We start from the raw sequence: 22,148 nt of genomic DNA, 5'->3' as shown, positions 1-22,148 counted from the left end.
GGTGTCTGGGTTTTATTGCTGGAGAATACATTGTGCATAAAAGAACCTGTGGCGAGGGGTGCTGGGGAGCACCCCACCAACCCAGATATGCAGGGGGACTGCATGATACATGAGAGGGATTAAGTGGGGACCAGGCCATCTTCTGTGCCAGCGTGGGGGAGGGGGCTGATTCTGGATGTATTTTTAGTGAAGGTGGGGGGAATCAGATTCACTCATCTATGGGTGTAACCATTGGGTAGGCCGTGGGAGTGTGGTGCCCCCTAGTGGCTGGCTCCACTTACTCACAGCCAATGAGGTAGTTCCCTTGGCTCAAGGGGTTGGTACTTGTTGGACTAAAGGTCCAGGGTACAATCTCTAGGGTGGGGGGGTATTGTAAATATAGTATTTAAAGCAGCCAATCCTCCTTCTGCTAGAGAAAACTCAGCTGCCATCTTGGAAAGCGTGGGATGCAGACATGAGCTCTGGAGCATTTCCCATTCTTCAGGGGGCATCTGCAGCTTAGGGGATGGGCTTCTAGATGAGGCAACAGACTGGGTCTTGGGAGATGTAGGTTCAGTTCCTGCCTCTGCCACAGACTCCCTGGGGGGACCTTGGATGAGTCACTTAATCTCTCTGGGCCTCAGTTCCCTGTCTGTAAAGTGGGGATAATACTCCATCCTCTGTCTGTCTGAAGTGAGGGGACTGTTTCTTACTAGCACAATGGGCCCTCATCTAGCTGGAGCCTCCAGGAGTTACCTTCCTAATACCAAAAGGGTTTTTTTTCAGACTGTATAGGCTCCTTTCCATAAAGGTGACCTGAATGAGTGGAACAAGAAGGCATCAAACCCAATACATATGTGGGAGGTGGCATGGGTCTAGTGGATGGGGCACTGGAGTTGGGAATCAGGAGAGCTGGGCCCTGATCTAAGCTCTGCCACTGAACCATTAAGTGGCCTTGGAAAAGTCACTTCCCCTCTCTGTGCCTCTGTTTCCCTCCCAACCTGGGCCTGTCTTGCCCACATAGATTGCAGGCTCAGTCACTTTCCACATGACTATACTGGGGGTCCAGAGCTTTGTTACGGTCTCTGACTGCTCCTATAACACACATCCTGCAATGGCAGAATGCTTCTGAACTGTTTTAGTCCAGACCCAAGACAGCAGCATCTCCCCTGACCTGGGCCAAAGAGGGCCATGTTTCCGGAGGACCTAGTTCGCTGTGTCACCAGGGGCTCAGGGACACAAGCGGGGGCCAGGCACCTCCCACAAACTCTGCAGACTCAGTGTACCCAATAAAGATCTCTCTCCTACAACTCTGCCTCCCCCACCACACACCCATTAGTGTTGCTGAAACAAACCTGAGGGGTTGTCGTTCCCCCTCCTTCAGCCCCCCACTCCAAATGCCAAGGAAAACTTGATACTCAAGTGCATGGAAGGGGTGTCAGAAGCTCATCCAGAAGAAAATGACACCGCTCAAAAATTATTTGGAGGCACCTGTATCCAGTGGTGAGCTGGAGCTAGTTCACCTGAACTGGTTGTTAAATTTAGAAGCTGGTTTAGAATGGGTTGTTAAATGGGGTGGGCAACTGGGAGAGGGAGGTTTTTCTGTCGTTACACTGGCCCGCGGGCCACATCCAGCCCGCCTGAGCTCCAAGCTGGGGAGGCTCCCCTGCCTTCCCCCCTCTCGCAGAGCCTCAGCGTGCCACACTGCCAGCACTCTGAACCGCTCCTGGGCAGCTCTGCAGCTCCTGTCACATTGAGTGGCATGGTAAGGGGGTGGGGCTGCGAGCTCCAGTGGGCCGTGCGGCATCTATACACGCTGCCCTGAGCAGCATGGTAAGGGGACCGGGCCAGGGCTGGGAGGAGGGATTGTATAAGGGACAGGGAGCAGTTGGAGGGGGCAGAGGTTCTAGGGGGGGCCAGTCAGGGGATGGGGAAGGGGGGGTTGGGTAGAGGGTGTGGTCTTGGGGGGTCTTGGGAGGGAGTGTTCAGGGGACAAGGGGGGGTTGATGGTTTGCGGATTCTGAGGTGGGGCAGGGGGTTGGATGGAGGGGACAGGGGGCTTGTACTCACTGGCCGGTTCCCTACTGGGTCTTTGGTGGCAGGCCCGTCACTCGCTCCAGGTCATCGGCGGCTCTGCAGGGCCCACCACCAATGTGCCGCCGAAGACCTGGAGTGAGTCAAGGGCCTTCCGCTGAAGAACAACCCTGCCCTGCCCCGAATCTGCCCCCTCCCTGCCCCATTGGACCCCTTCCCAAATCTCTGCCCCGCCTGATTCTGCCCCCTCCCTGCCACTATTGGACCCCTCCCCAAATCCCCACCCCTGCCCCTGCCCCTCCTCTTCCCCAGCACACCGCGTTCCCCCTCCTCCCCCCCAGGCTTGCCGTGAATCAGTTTTGCAGGACAAGCGCTGGGAGCCAGGGCAGGGGAGAAGCAGAACGTGGCACTCAGGAGAGGAGGAGAAGGAGGAGGAGGCAGAACGGAGGCTGACTGGAGGTGAGCTGGGAGAGGACTCGGGGCGGGGACCAGGGAGCTGGGCTGATCTTTCCCCGTGGGCATTCCCTCCAGCCCCGGAGCACCAGGAGTCGGCGGCGGCAAGGCGCCACCTTTGGTGAATATGCTCAGTGGGGGAGCAGCCGCTCCCCCTGCTCCCCCCTAGCTACACTCCTGCCTGGAGCTTGCTCTTATTGCTCAAACCAACTCTTGGGACAGACTTACAGGACCAACATGTTCACTGATTGGTAGAGGGTGGCTGCAAGAGTTCTTACAGTGGTCAGATGGCATCCCGTCCTTCTGGTCACATTCCAATCTTTGCCTTGGAAATAATACTCCAGGAGGGAGGGCTTATGATGCAGCTGAGTAGAGAATTAGGGGTCAGGGATGAGGCCAATGTTTGACTGATGTTGTACCCTTAGACTACTAGTGGGGTCCCCCAAGGATTTGTACTGGGATTTGTGCTCTTGAACATATTCATAAATGATCATTAAAAGAGGGTGAACAGTGAGGTGGCAAAATTTGCAGATGATGACTAAGAGACGACTAAGGGAGGATATGATAGAGGCCTATAAAATCATGACTGGTGTGGAGAAAGTAAATCGGGAAGTGTTATTTACTCCTTCTCATAACACAAGAACTAGGGGTCACCCAATGAAATTAACAGGCAGCAGGTTTAAAACAAACAAAAGAAAATATGTCTTCTAACAACTCAGAGTGAACCCGTGGAACTCATTACCAGGTGATGTTGTGAAGGTCAAAATTATAACTGGATTCAAAAAAGTATTAGATAAGCTCAGGGAGGATAGGTACATTGATGGCTTTTAGCCAGGATGGGAAGGGTTGGCAGCCCTAGCCTCTGTTTGCCAGAAGGTTGGAATGGGTAATAGGGGATGGATCACTTGATGATTATCTATTCTGTTCATTCCCTCTGGGACACCTCACGTTGGCCACTGTCAGAAGACAGGATACTGGGCTAGATGGACCTTTGATCTGACCCACTATGGCCATTCTTATGTTCTCATGTTCTTATGATACAAAATTACTCAAGACATTTGTACTGAGGCTGAGTGTGAGGGACCACTATGGTGCCCTGGGTGGTTGGAGCCAAATCTGCCCCACTCCCCTCACTGGAAGTACCAGGGTGGTACAGGAAGTCAAAAAGGAAAGCCCTTGAGCTAATTTGCTGCTAAGCAACAGGAGAGACCAGATGTCTCTTATGGGTAGTAGACACCTGTGGAAAACCCAATACAAACCCCGGAGTGGTCCGACACCTTACCATCAGGGGAGGCAGATGAGGACCCTGAGGAGCTGCCAGAGCTACTTGTGGCCAAGTACCTGATGAGACAGGGAATCTTTGTACCACAGGACTCTACACCCAGACTGTGGTAGGAAGTAGCCCAGGAGAACCAGACTCTAGTCCAGTCCTGCTGCCAGAGTGTGAGTCACCATGTTGTGGCTGGAACCCCTGCTGACCAAGTGACAGGTCACGCTTCTACATTGTGGAAATAGGGTTAAAGGATTTAAATATAGACCTCTCAGTTGTAAGAAAAAGAGCAACTGTCATGCTAAGTCTTAGCCTAATATCACGGGACCTGTAGAAGCAGGGTTCATGTCAGAAGTGGGTGGGAAGACAGAAGAGTAGAGTCAGCGTGACCCAGCCTTGAGATAGCGATGCTTTGAGAACAGAAGTGAGAAAATACAGGAATGGGCAGGACATAACAAATAAACTGCAGATGTTTTTAATTAATGCATGCCACTAAAATGTATAAATGCTTGTGTGATATTGTTTGTACTTTGAAGAAACTGAGGCAGAGATGCTCTCTGTCAGCTGTGTTCTTCCCTTGCAATTGCATGTCCCTGAATAAAGCTGTCTCTGACTTGTTGTATCCAACCTGAGGGTGAGGACTCAATTTTTCCTCCCCAACATGTTTGGGACAAAAAATTACAGATGTGTGCTGGACATATGTTCTTGAAATGAGTTTGGTAAATAAGCATAAAACCCAGCTTACCCTAGAGAAAGGAAGGCATATTTACCTCTGTAACCAGCTTGGTTACCAGCAGAGCACAAAGGAAAAACATTTACATATAAGGCAAACAAAGCCATCAATCTAAGCAAGAGGGGGAAAAGAGCATTTAACAATCATGCCAGGGGGAGAATTTGCATCCCAGAAAGCTTTCCTATCTCTTGAGGCAGAGACAATTGACTTTGAGTAATTAAAGGGAGCAAAAAGACCTTTCAGTTACCCTTAACTGAAGGGATGATAAGGTACAGCACCTTTTGAGCCTATGAAAGTGGGATCCTCTTGGCCTGAAAGGCAAGAACTGCTGGAAAGTAGATGTAAATGAGAAACTGCTTAGGCAATGATTGCAATTTCCTAAAATAAAGTTTTAATCACTATAAAACATGTTTTGTTTGTAACCAGACCAGTCTTTTTTATTCTTGTTTAGTATCACTTAAATCTCTATTTTTTGTTAATAAACATACTCTTGTTTTATTACAAAACCATCTCAGTGCATCCCCACAGCTTCCAATACACGCTGTTATGACTGCATGTAAACACACAGAACTCCATTGGCATCCCTCGCCCTTCCTCTGACTCCCTGTCCTACACATCGTTCTAGACTCCATTCAACCCCCCAGACATATTTCGTACAAATGATTTCACCTCCCATGGAGCACATCGATGACATTTAACTGATATCGACTACAGTTGTCAATGGACTGCATTTCAACCTCCCTCCCCTCTACAGATCATCATTTGCAGGCAGCTCATTACACCATTAGGTTGGTACGGAGCAGAACGCTTACAGCAAAGGTTGTATAAGGTTCTTATTTTCAACAAAAAAGTAAGTCCCAGGAAAAAAAAGTGCTTTGTTAGTAAAACTTCCCTCTTGGAATCTTACTACATTGTTTGTGCTTCACAGTTTCCATTTTGAAGTCCACATGGAGGTGGGAGAATGCCCAGGCTCTGGCGTGCAATATGCCAATAGTGGATAGATGCAGCTACCTGGAGCTTGTAATAATTTATTAATTGGTTCACAAAATGGAAATCCCTCCCAAAGCTATATCAATAAACAAAAATGGAGCTGGAAACTTATCTGGCTCTGGGATCATTTCTGCCTCTTCTGTTTCTGCTGTCAGTTCTATGGTGGGCCACTCCTTTGCACAGGGGCATCAAAAAGCTCTAATTACATCCCCCGGGTGTTTTCCCCCAGGTCAGATTGGCAGAGACCCTGGGGAGTTTTCGCCTTCCTATGGGGCATGGTCATTGCAGGTTGAAATTAGTGTGAATGGTGGATTCTCTGTAACTTGAAGTCTTTAAATCATGATTTGCAGATTTTAGTAACTCAACCACAGGTTATAGGTTTATTACAGGAGTGGGTGGGTGAGGTTCTGTGGCCCGCAATGTGCAGGACATCAGACTAGATAATCATGATGGTCCATTCTGGCTTTAAAGTCTATGAGTCTATGAGCAGCTCCTGCAACAAAGCATCCTCAGTGACTTGTTTCATGACCAGAGGCAATTAGTGGCCTTGCTTGGTGGCATCTGCTGGCTCCGATCCATTCCCACTGTAGATTCTGGGTCCAGCAGGATACCATGCCAGCTGACCAGGTCATCATGAACCAGTCCAAGTCATTGTAATATCATCATGATGATTGTGAATTCCCAGAGGTGTGGTTCTGGTCCCCAGCTTTGCCATAGCTGGCCCTGAGTTGCTTAATTTTCTCTCTGCACTGGACACTGGTCTGGTAAATTTCCAATGTTGCTAGCTTCTTTCCTCTTTGCTGGTAGGCCTAATCAATCCTGCTACTCTTACTAAAATCAAATGCTTTGCTCATGTCACACCAGAGATTCACAGGATCTGGCTGTGGTCCTGCAACCAGGAAGAAGTGCGCTTGAAAAATGACCTGCAGTTGGTGGCCATTGCAAAGGTAAATGCTCAGTATGTTTGCAGATCAGCATTTATCATTAAAATGGAAGGGTTAAATGTTGAGCTATACTTGAATAAAGGGTGTTGTATCAATTTCCTGGGAGATGATTGTGTGATAGGGTTGGCAGACTCCCAGGGCCTGAGTCTGGCATGGCTGCATCCACACATTGAAACATTATGGCTTGAAACCTGGGTCCTGGCTGGACTCAGACTTGGCCCCTCCACCCCTGTTGGGTCTTAGGACCCTGGTTCTCAGCAGCAGAGATCTGTGTGTAGAGGAAAGGGGGGAATAGGGCTTGAACCTGAGTCTGAACTGGGCTTGTTTTCAGAAAATGAGGTCATTCAGATAACTGGAATTCAGATCAGTGGAATTCACCTATATAGCTAGTGAAAGGAAAAGGAGATTCAGGCCCTTTAACTCCAGTTCCCACTGTGTCCCACTGAAGCCATCTTACCCTAGACTGTAAGCATCTCTCTCCCTCTGCCTCATCCAGCCCATCCCCAAGACAAACAACCACATCCCCAATCCCCTCCTTCCCAAATCAGAACCCTCTACCACATAGTCCGTCCCAGGCTCTCACGGCCCAGAGTCAATTCCCTAACCATAGTTCCTGATTCAGCTTCCTCAGGACTCCTTGCTTAGCCCCTCTGACCACAAGCCCCTCCTCTACTCAGCCCCACTCCACTGATGTAGCCCCAACCCCAGCCCCAGTCTATGGTGTGGAGTGGAACCATTACAGACAAGCTACCCCTTAAGAACTGGGTTACTCTGTTGTGTTTCACTGGAATGTAGGAATCAGGTTGTGTTGGTTTGTCAGTATTTTGGTTTCACACCCAAATTGGGAGCCTGCTCTTTGCAGCAATAAGGAACCATCTTGGCTAGAACTGCTGGATTTGGGTTGTCCTTTGTTCTCTCCTTCATTCTGCATTTTATCAAGCCACGTCTTGGGCCAGAAGCCCAGATGGTGTACACTGATGTAGCTCCCTAAACATTAAGAGAGCTAATCCAATTTCTACTAGTGTAATAACACACCTGCCTAGTGAACTGATTGTCTGCAGTGAGGAGCACTCACCACTCCTAGTCAATGAAAGTGGCAATTGCTGTCACATCATGGGATGTTACAGAGAGAGAATCAAAGCCATTCCCTTTGTCCCTGTAATCCTGGCCTTCCCCTTCTCTTTCCCTCCACAGGCAACACATGATGTCCTGAGAAAGAAATGTCCAACCAAACCACTATGACTGAGTTCCTTCTTCTGGGATTCTCTGATGTTCGGGAGCTGCAGATTTTGTACTTAGTGATGTTTCTAATGATTTACCTGGCAGCCCTGATGGGGAATCTTCTCATCATCATGGTTGTAGCCCTGGATCATTATCTTCACACCCCCATGTACTTCTTCCTGGTCAATTTGGCCATCTTAGACATTGGCTCCATTTCTGTCACCATTCCCAAGTCCATGGCTAATTCCCTCATGAACACCAGGTCCATCTCTTATTCTGGATGTGTTGTCCAAATCTTTCTCTTTGTCTTCTTTGTCTCAGGAGATGTTGCCTTACTCACCATCATGGTGTATGACCGATATGTTGCCATCTGCAAACCCCTGCACTACGAGAGAGTGATGAACAGGAGAGCTTGTGTCCAAATGGCAGCCAGTGCCTGGATCAGCAGTGTTCTCTACTCTGCCCTGCACACTGGGAACACATTTTCAATCTCCTTCTGTGGAGGCAACATGGTGGATCAGTTCTTCTGTGAAATCCCCCAGATACTCAAGCTCGCCTGCACTGACTCATACCTCAGTGAAAATGGGGTCATGGCTTTTAGTGTGTGCTTAGTCTTAAGCAGTTTTGTTTTAATAATTGCGTCCTATGTTCAGATCTTCAAAACTGTGCTAAGAATCCCCTTGGAGCAGGGCCAGCATAAAGCCTTCTCCACCTGCCTGCCTCACCTCATTGTCATCTCCTTGTTTGTTTCCACTGTATTCTTTACCTACCTGAAACCCACCTCCAGCTCAATGTCAGGCCTGGATCTTGTGGCAGCTGTGCTCTATTTCATGCTGCTGCCAGTGATGAATCCGATCATCTACAGCATGAGGAACAAAGAGATCAAAGCTGCTCTGAGGACTCACTAGGTGGAGGTTATTGACCAAAAATGAAATGTCTGTCTCTCTCTCTTGACTGTGATTTCACTTGGAGTTTCTTGAGAGATATAAACAACTGATCATTTAATTGTCTGCATGAGGCCGATGAGTGCATGCTTGTTTATGCAGTAGTAGAAATCCAGACTACCTCCCCTGAAGTCAATGGTCTTACTGTAGGATTATGCTGATGTGAATAAGAACAGAACCTCTGTGTTCCCATACACATTTAGTTATTTTAAGGATTTATACTGCCACTATCACCATGCTATCTGAGCACCTTTCATGCAAAATCAATAGCTACAGATGAATCCCTAGTGAACATCATGTAGTGTCTGCCTCTCCTCCTACTTCATGATAGAAATTTTACTTGGGGTATGAATACTTTTGTTTCTTTGCTTGATTGCCTCTTCTTTTGTTTATGTTTTGTTTATTGGTTTGTTTGTTGATTGGCTTCTTTTTTCTAAATTTGGTTTGTTTTTTGAAAGGAGAGGTATATATGATTAGATGGCTAGGTGTTGGGTATTTTTGGCCATGTTTTGGGGGAGTCAATGTCATCATCTCTTTGAAAGGTTTTTCTTAGAGAGCTGCAATTTTATTTTCCATAATGATGATGGGCAGAAAAGACTTTCTGTAAGTATCATAATGCCTGGATTCCCATTCTGATGATTATTTTAATGAAATTGGGATTTGAGTGTGATATTAATAATGTGTTAGGGCATCTAGAGCTGTGCATAGGCATATTTTAAAATATTTTTATCTAAAAAAAGTTGTGTCAGTCTTGCTATTGTAGAAAGGGTTTTGTGAAGTAAAAGCATTGCCATGTTTCCTAAAATAATCTGAGCCTGGAGTATGAGGCCAATTTTTTATTCCATTGGGACTTTTAGTGTGACGGACATGGAGTTGCGCTGTAATCATTTGTCTTTTCAGTGGGTTTTTTTGTTTTGTTTTGTTGTGGGTTATTTTGGTCCTTCTGAGGTAAATGAACTATTTGTTGAGAGAAGGCTCTCTGGTTACCCAACTCAGCACTGGTCACAGCTCCTCAGGGACAAACTTCAGTCATCAAACCCAGTCATATATTTTGGGGTGGGGATGGGGGCATGGATCAGCGTTCACGTCTCGGTCCCCATCAGTACCTGGCCTGGGACAGGGAAGTTAGTGATCCAACCAGTGAACCAAACTTGTTGATGAATGTTGGTTGGATGCCACCTGAAGCACGTTGCACATATACTAAGAGGAAGAATAGCTTTTGGGAAATTACAGCCAGGTCACAGGGTGCTGTGGTTGGGACTCAGTTTCAGAGGGGGAGAATTGCATGATTCCACACGAAGAGTGGGGCAGGCACAAGGCCAAAACCTGAAAGGTGCACTCAGAGAGACCAGAGAAGGGGGCAGAAGTGCAGCTAGCTCGGTTACTATAACAGTTGGGATTTAGACGTTCATATCAATGGGGTCTGGATTTGGCCAATGGCCTCTCATCCACACAAGGATCCCAATGTGTCTGAAGGTGCCCTGGATCCTAGAAGTTGGTTATTATTATTGTTATTATTAGAAGGCCATATTTGTGCATGGGTGTAAATTCTAAATGTGACAGAGAAAAGCAGTGCTTTTTGACCGGTTATATTTTAACAGGCTCTGTTTCTCTTTCCTGGTTGGATACACTGATGCATTATAAACAAGTTTCTTATAAATGAAGGGGCAGCTCCTCATCTGATCTAGATTATCATAGCTTCTTGTCCAAATACAGTGATTATTAATTTAAAACTCAGCACCTTTGAATATTCTGAACTAAGGTACTGATCTGGAAAACCACTTCAGCAAGTCCCTAACTTTAATAATGGGAGTTGTCCCCTGGAAGGCTCTAAACATGCTAAAGAATTTAGTTGTCTGTTTGTTTGTTTGTTTGTTGGATTAGGGTGTATGAATGAGATTTTCATCTGGGCCAGTGGTAATTAGACATCCAACTGCTATCCATATTCAGAGGAATTCAGCAACTCCCCTTGGGCCCCTTTGAAAATCCCAAACCAGCTGCTTCAAGTTCACTGTTTCCATGAACATGAATGTCTTCTTTGCTGGAGGATTCAGGGAATCTAAACACAAAGGAGACATCCATTCAGCTGATTGAAATGTAATTAAAAAGTAAAATGACTATTCACAGAAATCTGTTTTTCCTGTATTCTTTTAGTTCTTCGAATGACAGCAGGTAGGAGCTCACTCAGGCTTCTGGGAGACTTAAATAAAGGTGCAGATCACCAGTTTTGTATTTTGCAATGTTATGCTGTATATCAGGGGTCGGCAACCTTTCAGAAGTGGTGTGCCGAGTCTTTATTTATTCACTCTAATATAAGGTTTTGCGTGCCAGTAATACATTTTAACATTTTTAGAAGGTCTCTTTCTATAAGTCTATAATATATAACTAAACTATTGTTGCATGTAAAGTAAATAATGTTTTTAAAATGTTTAAGAAGCTTCATTTAAAATTAAATTAAAATGCAGAGCCCCCCAGACCGATGGCCAGGACCGGGGCAGCGTGAGTGCCATTGAAAATCAGTTCGTGTTCTGCCTTCGGCACACATGCCATAGGTTGCCTACCCCTGCTGTATATTTTGTTAAACACCAATGTCCAGTCACCACCTATCAGGGCAAATTCCTGCCTAGACAACAGTAACACTTCCAGAAATTAGGCCTCGTTAAAACCACCAAGGTACAGAGTATCTTATCTCATCTAGTAATCTATACCCCAGTGCAACTATAATCTGCAGAGGCAACTGAGCAAACAACTCATGGTTCATTGACAGTGGAATTGTCTTCTCATGTGACAGCCAAAGTCTGCTAACCTGCAAGATGTGTCCAATGGCCTACCTGTTCTCCCAAGCTGTCCTCAAAGGGGTGGATTGAGGATATGAAATGACTTAGGCCTGGTCTATACTACGAGTTTAGGTCGACTTTAGCAGCGTTAAATCAAATTAAGCCTGGACACGTCCACACAAGGAACCCTTTCTTTCGACTTAAAGGGCCCTTTAAACCAGTTTCTTTACTTCACCTCCGATGAGGGGATTAGCGCTAAAATCGGCCTTTGCGGGTCGGATTAGGGGTAGTGTGGATGGAATTCAAAATTATTGGCCTCCAGGAGCTATCCCACAGTGCTTCATTGTGACTGCTCTGGACAGCACTCTCAACTCAGATGCACTGACCAGGTAGACAGGAAAAGCCCCGCAAACTTTTGAATTTCATTTCCTGTTTGCCCAGCGTGGAGAGCACAGGTGACCACGCAGAGCTCATCAGCACAGGTAACTGTGATGGAGTCCCAGGATCGCAAAAGAGCTCCAGCATGGACAGAACGGGAGGTACAGGATCTGCTCCCCATATGGAGAGATGAATCAGTGCTAGCTGAACTCTGTATCAGTAAACGAAACGGCAAAATATTAGAAAAGGTCTCAAAGGCCATGAAGGACAGAGGCCATAACAGGGACGCACAGTAGTGCTGCGTGAAAATTAAGGAGCTAAGGCAAGCCTACCACAAAGCCAGAGAGGCAAACGGAAGGTCTGGGGCAGAGCCACAAACATGCCGCTTCTACACAGAGCTGCATGCCATTCTAGGGGGTGCAGCCACCACTACTACCCCAACCGTGTGCTTTGACTCCATCAATGAAGAAACACACAACAGGGAAGCGGGTTTGGGGTACATGGAAGATGATGATGATGAAGACAATGAAGATAGCTCACAGCAAGGAAGCGGATAAACCAGTTTCCCCAACAGCCAGGATATGTTTATCACCCTGGACCTGGAACCAGTAACCCCCGAACTCACCCAAGGCGTGCTCCCAGACCCTGAGGGCGCACAAGGGACCTCTGGTGAGTGTACCTTTGTAAATATTACACATGGTTTAAAAGCAAGCATGTTTAATGAATAATGATTAATTTGCCCTGGCAAACGTGTATGGGGATGGAGCGGAAATCCTCCAGGCACATCTCCAGAAAGCTCTTTTTTTTTTTATTAATGGAGATATCCCATCTCCTAGAACTGGAAGGGACCTTGAAAGGTCATCAAGTCCAGCCCCCTGCCTTCACTAGCAGGACCAAGTACTGATTTTTGCCCCAGATCCCTAAGTGACCCCCTCAAGGATTGAACTCACAACCCTGGGTTTAGCAGGCCAATGCTCAAACCACTGAGCTATCCCTCCCCCCAGCTATCCCTCTTCTTCATGTACTCCCAAAGCCTTTGCCAAAGGTTTCTGGGGAGGGCTGCCTTATCCCGTCTGCCATGGTAGGACACTTTACCATGCCAGGCCAGTAGCACGTAGTCTGGAATCATTGCATATCAAAGCATGGCAGCGTATGGTCCCGGTGTTTACTGGCATGCAGACAACATCCATTCCTTATCTCCCTTTGTTATCCTCAGGAGAGTGATATCATTCACGGTCACCTGGTTGAAATGGGGTGATTTTATTAAGGGGACATTCAGAAGTGCCCGTTCCTGCTCGGGTGAACAGAAATGTTCCCCGCTGTTAGCCACGTGGTGGCGGGGAGGGGTGAAGTGATCATCCCCGATAATTGGGTGTGTGTGGGGGGGTTAGTTGGGTTTGTGCTGCATGTTAACCCCGAAACTGCAGCCCCTCCTTTTACATTGCAACCCATTTTAAATGGTCAACCCAACAGGTGCTTGGTATGGGAAATGAGGGCGCTGCTGTTTGAAACCATTCCTACATGTTATGAAGGTTAAAAAAGTCAAAAGACCGTGGCTTATCATGGCTGCCTGCAAGCTGAATTCTGTTGCCTGGCACTGCGTGAGTGATCTCTCACATCAAACCGGCAGGCCCTCAATATAAGAGGAAAAATGCGACCTTGTAACGAAAGCACATGGCCTGTGTAATGTGAACAGCAAAATTTAACATGAAAGAATGTACCCATTGTTCTCTAAAATGTGTCTTTTTAACCACCTCTCCCTTCTCCTCCACCAGCTGCAAATGTTTCTCTTTCTCAGAGGCTAGCGAAGATTAGAAGGAGAAAACGGCGGACTCGGGATGATATGTTCACGGAGCTCCAGATGTCCTCCCACGTTGAAAGAGCATAGCAGAATGTGTGGAGGCAGTCAATGTCAGAGTGCAAAAAAGCACAATTTGAATGAGAGGAGAGGTGGCGGGATGAATCGCGGGCTGAACAGAGCAAGTGGCGGACTGAAGATGATAGGTGACGTCAGCTTGCAGACAGAAGGCAAGAGTCGATGCTCCGGCTGCTGGAGCATCAAACTGATATGCTCCAGCGTATGGTTGAGCTGCAGGAAAGGCAGCAGGAGCAGAGACCGCTGCTACAGCCCCTGTGTAACCAACAGCCCTCCTCCCCAAGGCCCATTGCCTCCTCACCCAGATGCCCAAGAACACGGTGGGGAGGCCTCCGGCCATCCAGTCACTCCACCCCAGATGATTGCCCGAGCATCAGAAGGCTGGCCTTCAATAAGTGTTAAAGTTTTAAAGTTTTAAACTGCAGTGTGTCCTTTTCCTTCCCTCCTCCCCCACTCATCCTGGGCTACCTTGGCAATTATCTCCCTAGTTGTGTGATAAATTAATAAAGAATGCATGAATGAGAAGTAACAATGACTTTATTGCTTCTGCAAGCGGTGCTCGAAGGCAGGAGGGGAGGGTGGGGTGGTTGGTTTACAGGGAAGTAGAGTGAACCACGTGGGGGGGGGGCAGAGGGTTCATTCAGGAGAAACAAACAGTTTCACACAGTAGCCTCGCCAGTCACAAAACTAATTTTCAAAGCTTCTCTGATGTGCACCGCACCCTGCTGTACTCTTCTAACCACCCTGGTGTCTGGCTGCGCGTAATCAGCGGCCAGGCAATTTGCCTCAACCTCCCACCCCGCCATAAATGTCTCCCGCTTACTCTCACAGATATTGTGGAGCGCACAGAAAGCAGCAATAACAATGGGGATATTGGTTTCGCTGAGGTCTATCCGAGTCAGTAAGCTGCGCCAGCGCACTTTTAAATGTCCAAATGCACATTCCACCACCATTCGGCACTTGCTCAGCCTATAGTTGAACAGGTCCTGACTACTGTCCAGGCTGCCTGTGTACGGCTTCATGAGCCATGGCATTAAGGGTAGGCTGGGTCCCCAAGGATAATGATAGGCATTTCAACATCCCCAATGTTTATTTTCTGGTCCAGGAAGAAAGTCCCTTCCTCCAGCTTTCAAAACAGACCAGAGTGCCTGAAGATGCGAACATCATGTACTTTTCCCAGCCATCCTACGTTGATGTTGGTGAAACATCCCTGGTGATCCACCAGGGCTTGCAGCAGCATTGAAAAGTACCCCTTGCGGTTTATGTACTCAGTGGCTTGGTGCTCCGGTGCCAAGATAGGGATATAGGTTCCATCTATCACCCCACCACAGTTTGGGAATCCCATTGCAGCAAAGCCATCCACTATGACCCGCACATTTCCCAGAGTCACTATCATTGATATCACCAGGTCTTTGATTGCCCTGACAACTTGGATCACAGCAGCTCCCACAGTAGATTTGCCCACTCCAAATTGATTCCCGACTGACCGGTAGCTGTCTGGCGTTGCAAGCTTCCACAGGGCTATTGCCACTCGCTTCTCAACTGTGAGGGCTGCTCTCATCCTGGTATTCTGGTGCTTCAGGGCAGGGGAAAGCAAGTCACAAAGTTCCATGAAAGTGCACTTACGCATGTGAAAGTTTCGCAGCCACTGGGAATCGTCCCACACCTGCAACACGATGCGGTCCCACCAGTCTGTGCTTGTTTCCCAGGCCCAGAATTGGCGTTCCACACCATGAACTTGTCCCAGTAAAACCATGATTTGCACATTGCTGGGGCCTGTACTTTGTGAGAGGTCTATGTCCATGTCAATTTCCTCATCACTCTCGTCGCCGTGCTGCAATCGCCTCCTCGGCTGGTCCTGGTTTTGCTTTGGCATGTCCTGGCTCTGCATATACTCCAGGACAATGCACATTGTGTTCATAGTGCTCATAATTGCCGTGGTGATCAGAGCGGGCTCCATGATCCCAGTGCTATGGCGTCTGGGCTGAAAAAAGGCGTGAAACTGATGGAGGGAGGGGGGGGGACTGACGACATGGCGTACAGGTACAGGGAATTAAAATCAACAAAGGTGGCTGTGCATCAGGGAGAAACACAAACAACTGTCACACAGAATGGCCCCCCCAAAGATTGAACTCAAAACCCTGGGTTTAGCAGGCCATTGATTTTACGGAGGGAGGGGGAAGTAAATGAATACATCTATTTTTTACATCTTAAGCTGGCAGCAGATGGTGCAGCATGACTGATAGCCCTCAGCATCTTCTGGGTGCTTGGCAGAAGATACTGTACTACGGCTGCTAGCCATCATCGTCAAGATGGTTCAGTAGGACTGCCGGCAGGACTGAGTCTCCAGGAGACAAAGCATGTCTGCCCAGGTGCCTCTGATTGAACTGGAATACGACGATGACGGATACGAGTCGTAATACACCATCTACTGCCAAAAGGCAAGGGGCTGCTGCTGTATAGCAATGCAGCCCCACGTCTGCCAGCACCCAGATAGCCGATGAAGGCTACCAGTCATACTGCACCGTCTACTGCCAAAAGGCAATTAGCTGCTGCTGTGTAACAATGCAGTACCACGTCTGCCGGCACCCAGATGACATATGGTGATGGTGAGCTGAGCTGAGCTGAGTGGGCTCCATGCTTGCCGTAGTATGTTGTCTGCACAGGTAACCCAGGTAAAAAGGCATGAATCGATTGTCTGCCATTGCTCTGACAGAGGGGGAGGGGCCTGACGACATGTACCCAGAACCTCCCGCGACACTGTTTTGCCTCATCAGGCATTGGGATCTCAACCCAGAATTCCAATGGGTGGCAGAGACTGTGGGAACTGTGGGATAGCTATCCACAGTGCAATGCTCCAGAAGTCGACGCTAGCCTCAGTACTGTGGATGCGGTCCACCGACTTCATGCAATTAGAGCATTTTATGTGGGGACACACACAACCGACTGTATAAAACCGATATCTATAAAACTGGCTTCTATAAATTCAACCTAATTTCGTAGTGTAGACATACCCTAAGGTGATGGGGAAAAAACAGATATGGAACTTCTCTTGTTGGAGGAGGGCGAATGTTTTGGTCCAGCAATGGTCAATGTTCTGATGATGAATGAAAAGGGGAGAGCCCTACAGTGGGGTTGTGCTCTTTTACACCAGGACTGGATTTGACTCCCCAAGGACTACAGCACCTGTAGTACCACCCTTTGGGAGAGGGGGGAACTGTTCAGCTGTTCTCTCTGGCCTTATTCAACAATTAGGATTTGGGGACCTGGATGTGTCTCTTACTTTACACACCATGCTGATGAGTGAAACAGAGAGTGAGAGCGAGATGAACATTGACAAGGGCTGGCATGGAGAGCATGTAGTGCCACTGCCCATGTCATAGCTGCTAATTAGATCGCTAAGGCTAAGATTTTTCATAGATTTCAAAGCCAGAAGGGACCATTTTGATCCTCTAGTCAGACTTCCTGTAGGACACAGGCCATAGAACTTCCCCAAATATTGCTAGAACAGATCTTTTAGCAAACATCTTGATTTATAAATCGTCAGTGATGGAGAATCTGCCATGACCTTTGGTAAATTGTTCTAATGTTTAATTACGCTCACCATTAAAGATGACCACATTATTTCCAATCTGTATTTGTGTAGCTTCAACTTCCAGCCATCGGATCATCCCTTTCTCTGCTTGATAGAAGAGTCCATAATTAAATATTTCTTCCCTATGCAGATACTTATAGACTGTAATTAGCCTTAACCTTCTCTTTGTTAAGCTAAATACATTGAGCTCTTTGAGTATATCACTGTAAGGTTTTATTCAGTCTTGTGGGTCTTCTCTGAACCCTCTCCAATTAAACAACCACCGTCTTCAATTCTGGGTGCCAGAAATGGACATGGTATTCCAACAGCATGTCCAGCTTCCTAGCTAATTTCAAAGCTGCCAGGCAACTCAGAATCCCTGTTCCCAGTCGTGAGCTGGAGTCGGTTCGCACTGGTTCACAGGAACTGGTTTTTAAATTTAGAAGCCATTTTAGAACCGGTTGTCCCATGTGGGTTCTAAAAGGGCTTTTAAACTTGACAACTGGTAAAGCTCCAGCTCCCTGCCCCCAGTCTCAGCTCACCTCTGCTTCCTTGGCTCCTCCCCTGAATGCTCTGCCCCCTTCTCCTCCTCCTCCCCCTCCCCTGCTTCCCGCGAATCAGATGTTCGCACAGGAAGCCTGGGATGGTTCAGAAACAAGCAGCAGCTTCGCAAGGTAAGCTGAGGCGGGGGGGCACGAGGAGGGCTCCAGGGAGGCACGGAACGGCCCAGCCCAGTCCTGGCCGAGCGGCTCCATCCCGGCCCCGGCGGAGAGACTTCGACCTGGACCTGGCTCCAGCTCTGGCCAAGCGGCTCCAGCCCGGGCCTGGCCGAGCGCCCTGGCTCCGGCCAAGAGACTTCGGCGCGGCCCCGCTCCGGCTCCGGCTCTGGCTCCAGCCAAGAGACTTTGGCCCATCCCCGTCCCCGGCCCTGGCCCTGGCCCCGGTCCAGGTCCTGGCTCCGAACGAGCGATCCCGGTCCTAGTCCCAGCTCCGGACGAGCGCCCCTGCCTCCGGCCAAGAGACTTCAGCCCGGCCCCAGCTCCGGCCAAGAGACTTCGGCCCAGCCCAGCACCCCTGGTCTGGCCTACAGCATGTTAAGGGAGCAAGGAGGGGTGTTGGAAGAGGGCAAGGGAGTTCAGGGGGGTGGATAGCGGTCGGGGCGATCAGAGGGCAGGGAACAGGGGGTTGAATGGGGACGGGGTCCCAGGAGGGCAGTGAGGAAGGAGAGGGGATTGAAAGGGGTGGCTGGGGGCAGTCAGGGGCAGGAGTTCCAGGGGCAGTCAGGGGACAGAGAGAAGGGGTGGTTGGATGGGGCTGGAGTTCTGGGGTCCATCAGGAATGAGAGGAGGGGTTGGATGGAGTGGCAGGGGGCAGTCAGGGAACAGGGAAGGGGGGTGGATGGGGCAGGGGTCCCGGGGGCATCAAGGAATGTTGGGGGCTGGATGGGGCAGGAGTTCTAGGAGGCGGGGGGCACAACCCCCTCGGGGGGTGAAGAGGAGGGAACCGGTTGTTAATTTTTTGGCAGCTCATCACTGCCTGTTCCCATTAATTGAATTGAGAACCAAATGTCCATAATCCCCTAAGTGGTTTTGAAAATTTCAGCCAAAAACATTAGAGAAAGGTCCCCCCAAAAAACCTCCAAAACTATTGCTGAGCCCTCCCAGACAATAAGGATTTTCTAAACTGCACTCATGGTCAGATAGAAGTTCTACAGAAGGCCCAGTCTGTTTAAAATGGGCCAAATACAGAGCCCAGTACCAACACTCATGAGCTTTACAAGATGTCAGTCTGTTCCCAGCTCAGCTCCAATATGGCCTATTTCACTGCTAGATCACGCAGAACGACCTGGTCGGAGGTTGATACAGGAAAAAAGATTATTCCAGTCACTGGATTTTTGTGTTTCAGTAGTAGCTGGGCCTCTTTGAAAACAAGACCCCTTTGAAAATGCCAGCTGAGCACTTTTTCCAGCCTCTGATTTTACAAATGTCCACTCTCTTTATCATTGGACAAACAACACCAATGGATAAAAACATCACAGAACTTTGGGGTGCTTATCATACAGGCTTGCATCCATCTCTACCAGCACTGCGGTCATTCCCCTTCTAGGCCACTAGTAGTAGGGTTAACACAAGCATCAAAGTTCAGTTATGGAATGGCCTGGGGATCTTTGTGCAGTTCCCACAGAACATGTGCCCCCATCACTCAAACAGCAACATTACTGGCAATAATTTGTTTCCTTGTGGTCTGTCCAGGGACATGAAGAAGGAAATCCTCTGTCACTATGGTAAGGGTCCCTCTTGGGAAGCACAGAGGCACATGTCCAGGGAGTGGTACAGGGGGAAGATTGCACAGCCACTACTTGGGCTTCTGTGTGTTTCACTGAAAATGTTAGATTTCAGACTCTTGGGATAATCATCTGGCCACTCAGAGTTCAGGTTAGTATGAAACAAACCAAAAAGGGACATGATATAAAGCTCTGTGTAATAAGTCAGGGGTGTTCAAAGGGGCCAGTGGGTGTTAGTCAGTGGGAGGTGGGCTCCTACTTCCTTTAAATTGCTCTGAAAATCCCAGCCATTTGTCACACACAGGCATCAGGAAGGCATTCCCTCTGCTCCAATGTAGTCTGGGGATTTTTTGTTTGTTTCTCTTTTTGTTTTCTTTTCTTCCTCTGGCACACCAGGGATGCCTGTGACTGGAGATAGGACATTGGACAGGAAAGGCAAAGGCACTTATATGGCACCAAGCATTCTCTCTCTCTCTCAGGTGCTTGGCTGGCTGGTTTTCGCTCACATACTCAGGGTCTAACTGATCACCAGATGTGTGGTCAGAAAGGAATTTTCCCTCAGATCAGATTGGCAGGGACCTTTGGTGGGATTTTTTGGTCTTCCTCTGAAGCAAAGGGCATGGATCCAGGAAGTTTCTGGAAAGTGTAGGGGACAATTTCATGGTGAAGTGCTGGAGGAACCAACTAGGGACAGAGCTCTTCTTGACCTGCTGCTAACAAACAGAGAACAATTAGTAGGGGAAGCAAAAGTGGATGGGAACCTGGGAGGCAGTGACCATGAGATGGTCAAATTCAGGATCCTGACACAAGGAAGAAAGGAGAGCAGCAGAATATGGACCCTGGACTTCAGAAAAGCAGACTTTGACACCCTCAGGGAACTGATGGGTGGTATCCCCTGGGAGAATAACATGAGAGAGAAAGGAGTCCAGGAGAGCTGGCTGTATTTTTAAGAATCCTTATTGAGGTTGCAGGAAAAAAAACCATCCCGATGTGTAGAAAGAATAATAAACATGGGAGGTGTGGAGGAAAAATAGTCTAAGGCCTAAACTTTGGTCAAGTGAACTGTATGCAGGGTCAGGTGAACTGTATGTGTGGCCTGGAGGAAGGAGAAAGGGGGGGGAGAGTAAAAGGAGAAGGGTAGACAGAAATCATAAAAGCAGAACTAACTGTAGAAATTATAAAAGTAGAATTAACCTTTGTAACAGATTATAATTAATAGATGTCAGGTGACAGAGCAGGGAACTGCAAAGGGCAGACTGTGAAAAACAGGAAAGCTTGCTAAGCTATATTCCCTTTTTGGGGGGAATGTATTCCAAATATGGCAATAATGTTGATAAGAAAGTATGCATTACCTAATTGTGGTTTTATGTTATATAAGCTATTTGAAAATCTGTAGTCGGGGGGATTGCCAGTTCACTGGTACACCCTGTGCATGCATGAAAATAAAGAGGCCTCAGGCGATTCTGCTCCAAATACAACACATGGTCGTTTTTCCACAACACAGATGACCAGCTTGGCTTAAAAGTGAAATCCTAGCTGATAATAAACACAAAAAAGAAGCTTACAAGAAGTGGAAGATTGGACAAATGACCAAGGAGGAGTATAAAAATATTGCTCAGGCATGCAGGAGTGAAATCAGGAAGGCCAAATCACACTTGGAGTTGCAGCTAGCAAGAGATGTTAAGAGTAACAAGAAGGGTTTCTTCAGATATGTTAGCAACAAGAAGAAAGTTGAGGAAAGTGTGGGCCCCTTATTGAATGAGGGAGGCAACCTAGTGACAGAGGATGTGGAAAAAGCTAATTTACACAATGAGTTTTTTGCCTCTGTCTTCACGAACAAGGTCAGCTCCCGGACTACTGCACTGGGCAGCAGAGAATGGGGAGGAGGTGACCAGCCTCTGTGGAGAAAGAAGTGGTGCAGGACTATTTAGAAAAACTGGATGAGCACAAATCCATGGGGCCGGATGCGCTGCATCTGACGGTGCTCAAAGGAGTTGACGGATGTGATTGCAGAGCCATTGGCCATTATTTTTGAAAACTCATGGCGATCGGGGGAGGTCCCAGATGAGTCGAAAAAAGCTAATGTAGTGCACATCTTAAAAGATGGAAGAAGGAGAATCCTGGGAACTACAGGCCAGTCAGCCTCAACTCAGTCCCTGGAAAAATCATTGGGCAGGTCCTCAAGGAATCAATTCTATAGCACTTAGAGGAGAGGAAAATGATCAGGAACAGTTAGCATGGATTCACCAAGGGCAAGTCATGCCTGACTAACCTAATTGCCTTCTATGAGGAGATAACTGGCTCTGTGGATGAGGGGAAAGCAGTGGATGTGTTATTCCTTGATACAGTCTCCCACAGTATTCTTGCCAGCAAGTTAAAGAAGTATGGGCTAGATGAACAGACTATAAGGTGGATAGAAAGCTGGCTACATCGTCTGGCTCAACGGGTAGTGATCAACGGCTCCATGTCTAGTTGGCAGCCGGTATCAAGCGGAGTGCCCCAAAGGTCGGTCCTGGGGCCAGTTTTGTTCAATATCTTCATTAATGATCTGGAGGATGGTGTGGACTGCACTCTCAGAAAGTTTGCAGATGACACTAAACTGGGAAGAGTGGTACATATGCTAGAGGATAGGGATAGGATACAGAGGGACCTAGACAAATTAGAGGATTGGACCAAAAGAAACCTGATGAA

General features: G+C 47.9%; 1 protein-coding gene across 1 annotated transcript; it reads left to right on the top strand.

The window, feature by feature from the left end:
* The first annotated feature begins 7,641 nt into the window (after positions 1 to 7,641).
* On the top strand, positions 7,642 to 8,532 carry LOC122174140 (olfactory receptor 14A16-like). The gene has a single exon (XM_042854985.2). The coding sequence runs from the start codon at positions 7,642 to 7,644 to the stop codon at positions 8,530 to 8,532; it is 891 nt and encodes a 296-aa protein (XP_042710919.2).
* Positions 8,533 to 22,148: the final 13,616 nt, after the last annotated feature.

This window comes from Chrysemys picta, chromosome 13 (genome assembly GCF_011386835.1).
Source record: "Chrysemys picta bellii isolate R12L10 chromosome 13, ASM1138683v2, whole genome shotgun sequence".
Taxonomy (NCBI): domain Eukaryota; kingdom Metazoa; phylum Chordata; order Testudines; family Emydidae; genus Chrysemys; species Chrysemys picta.
The sequence above is the reverse complement of the archived record's forward strand: the minus strand, read 5'-3'. Positions and strand labels throughout refer to the sequence as shown.

Coding starts and splice junctions, on each gene's coding strand:
- LOC122174140 (XM_042854985.2), top strand. CDS start 7,642: ATGACTGAGTTCCTTCTTCTGGGATTCTCTGATGTTCGGGAGCTGCAG.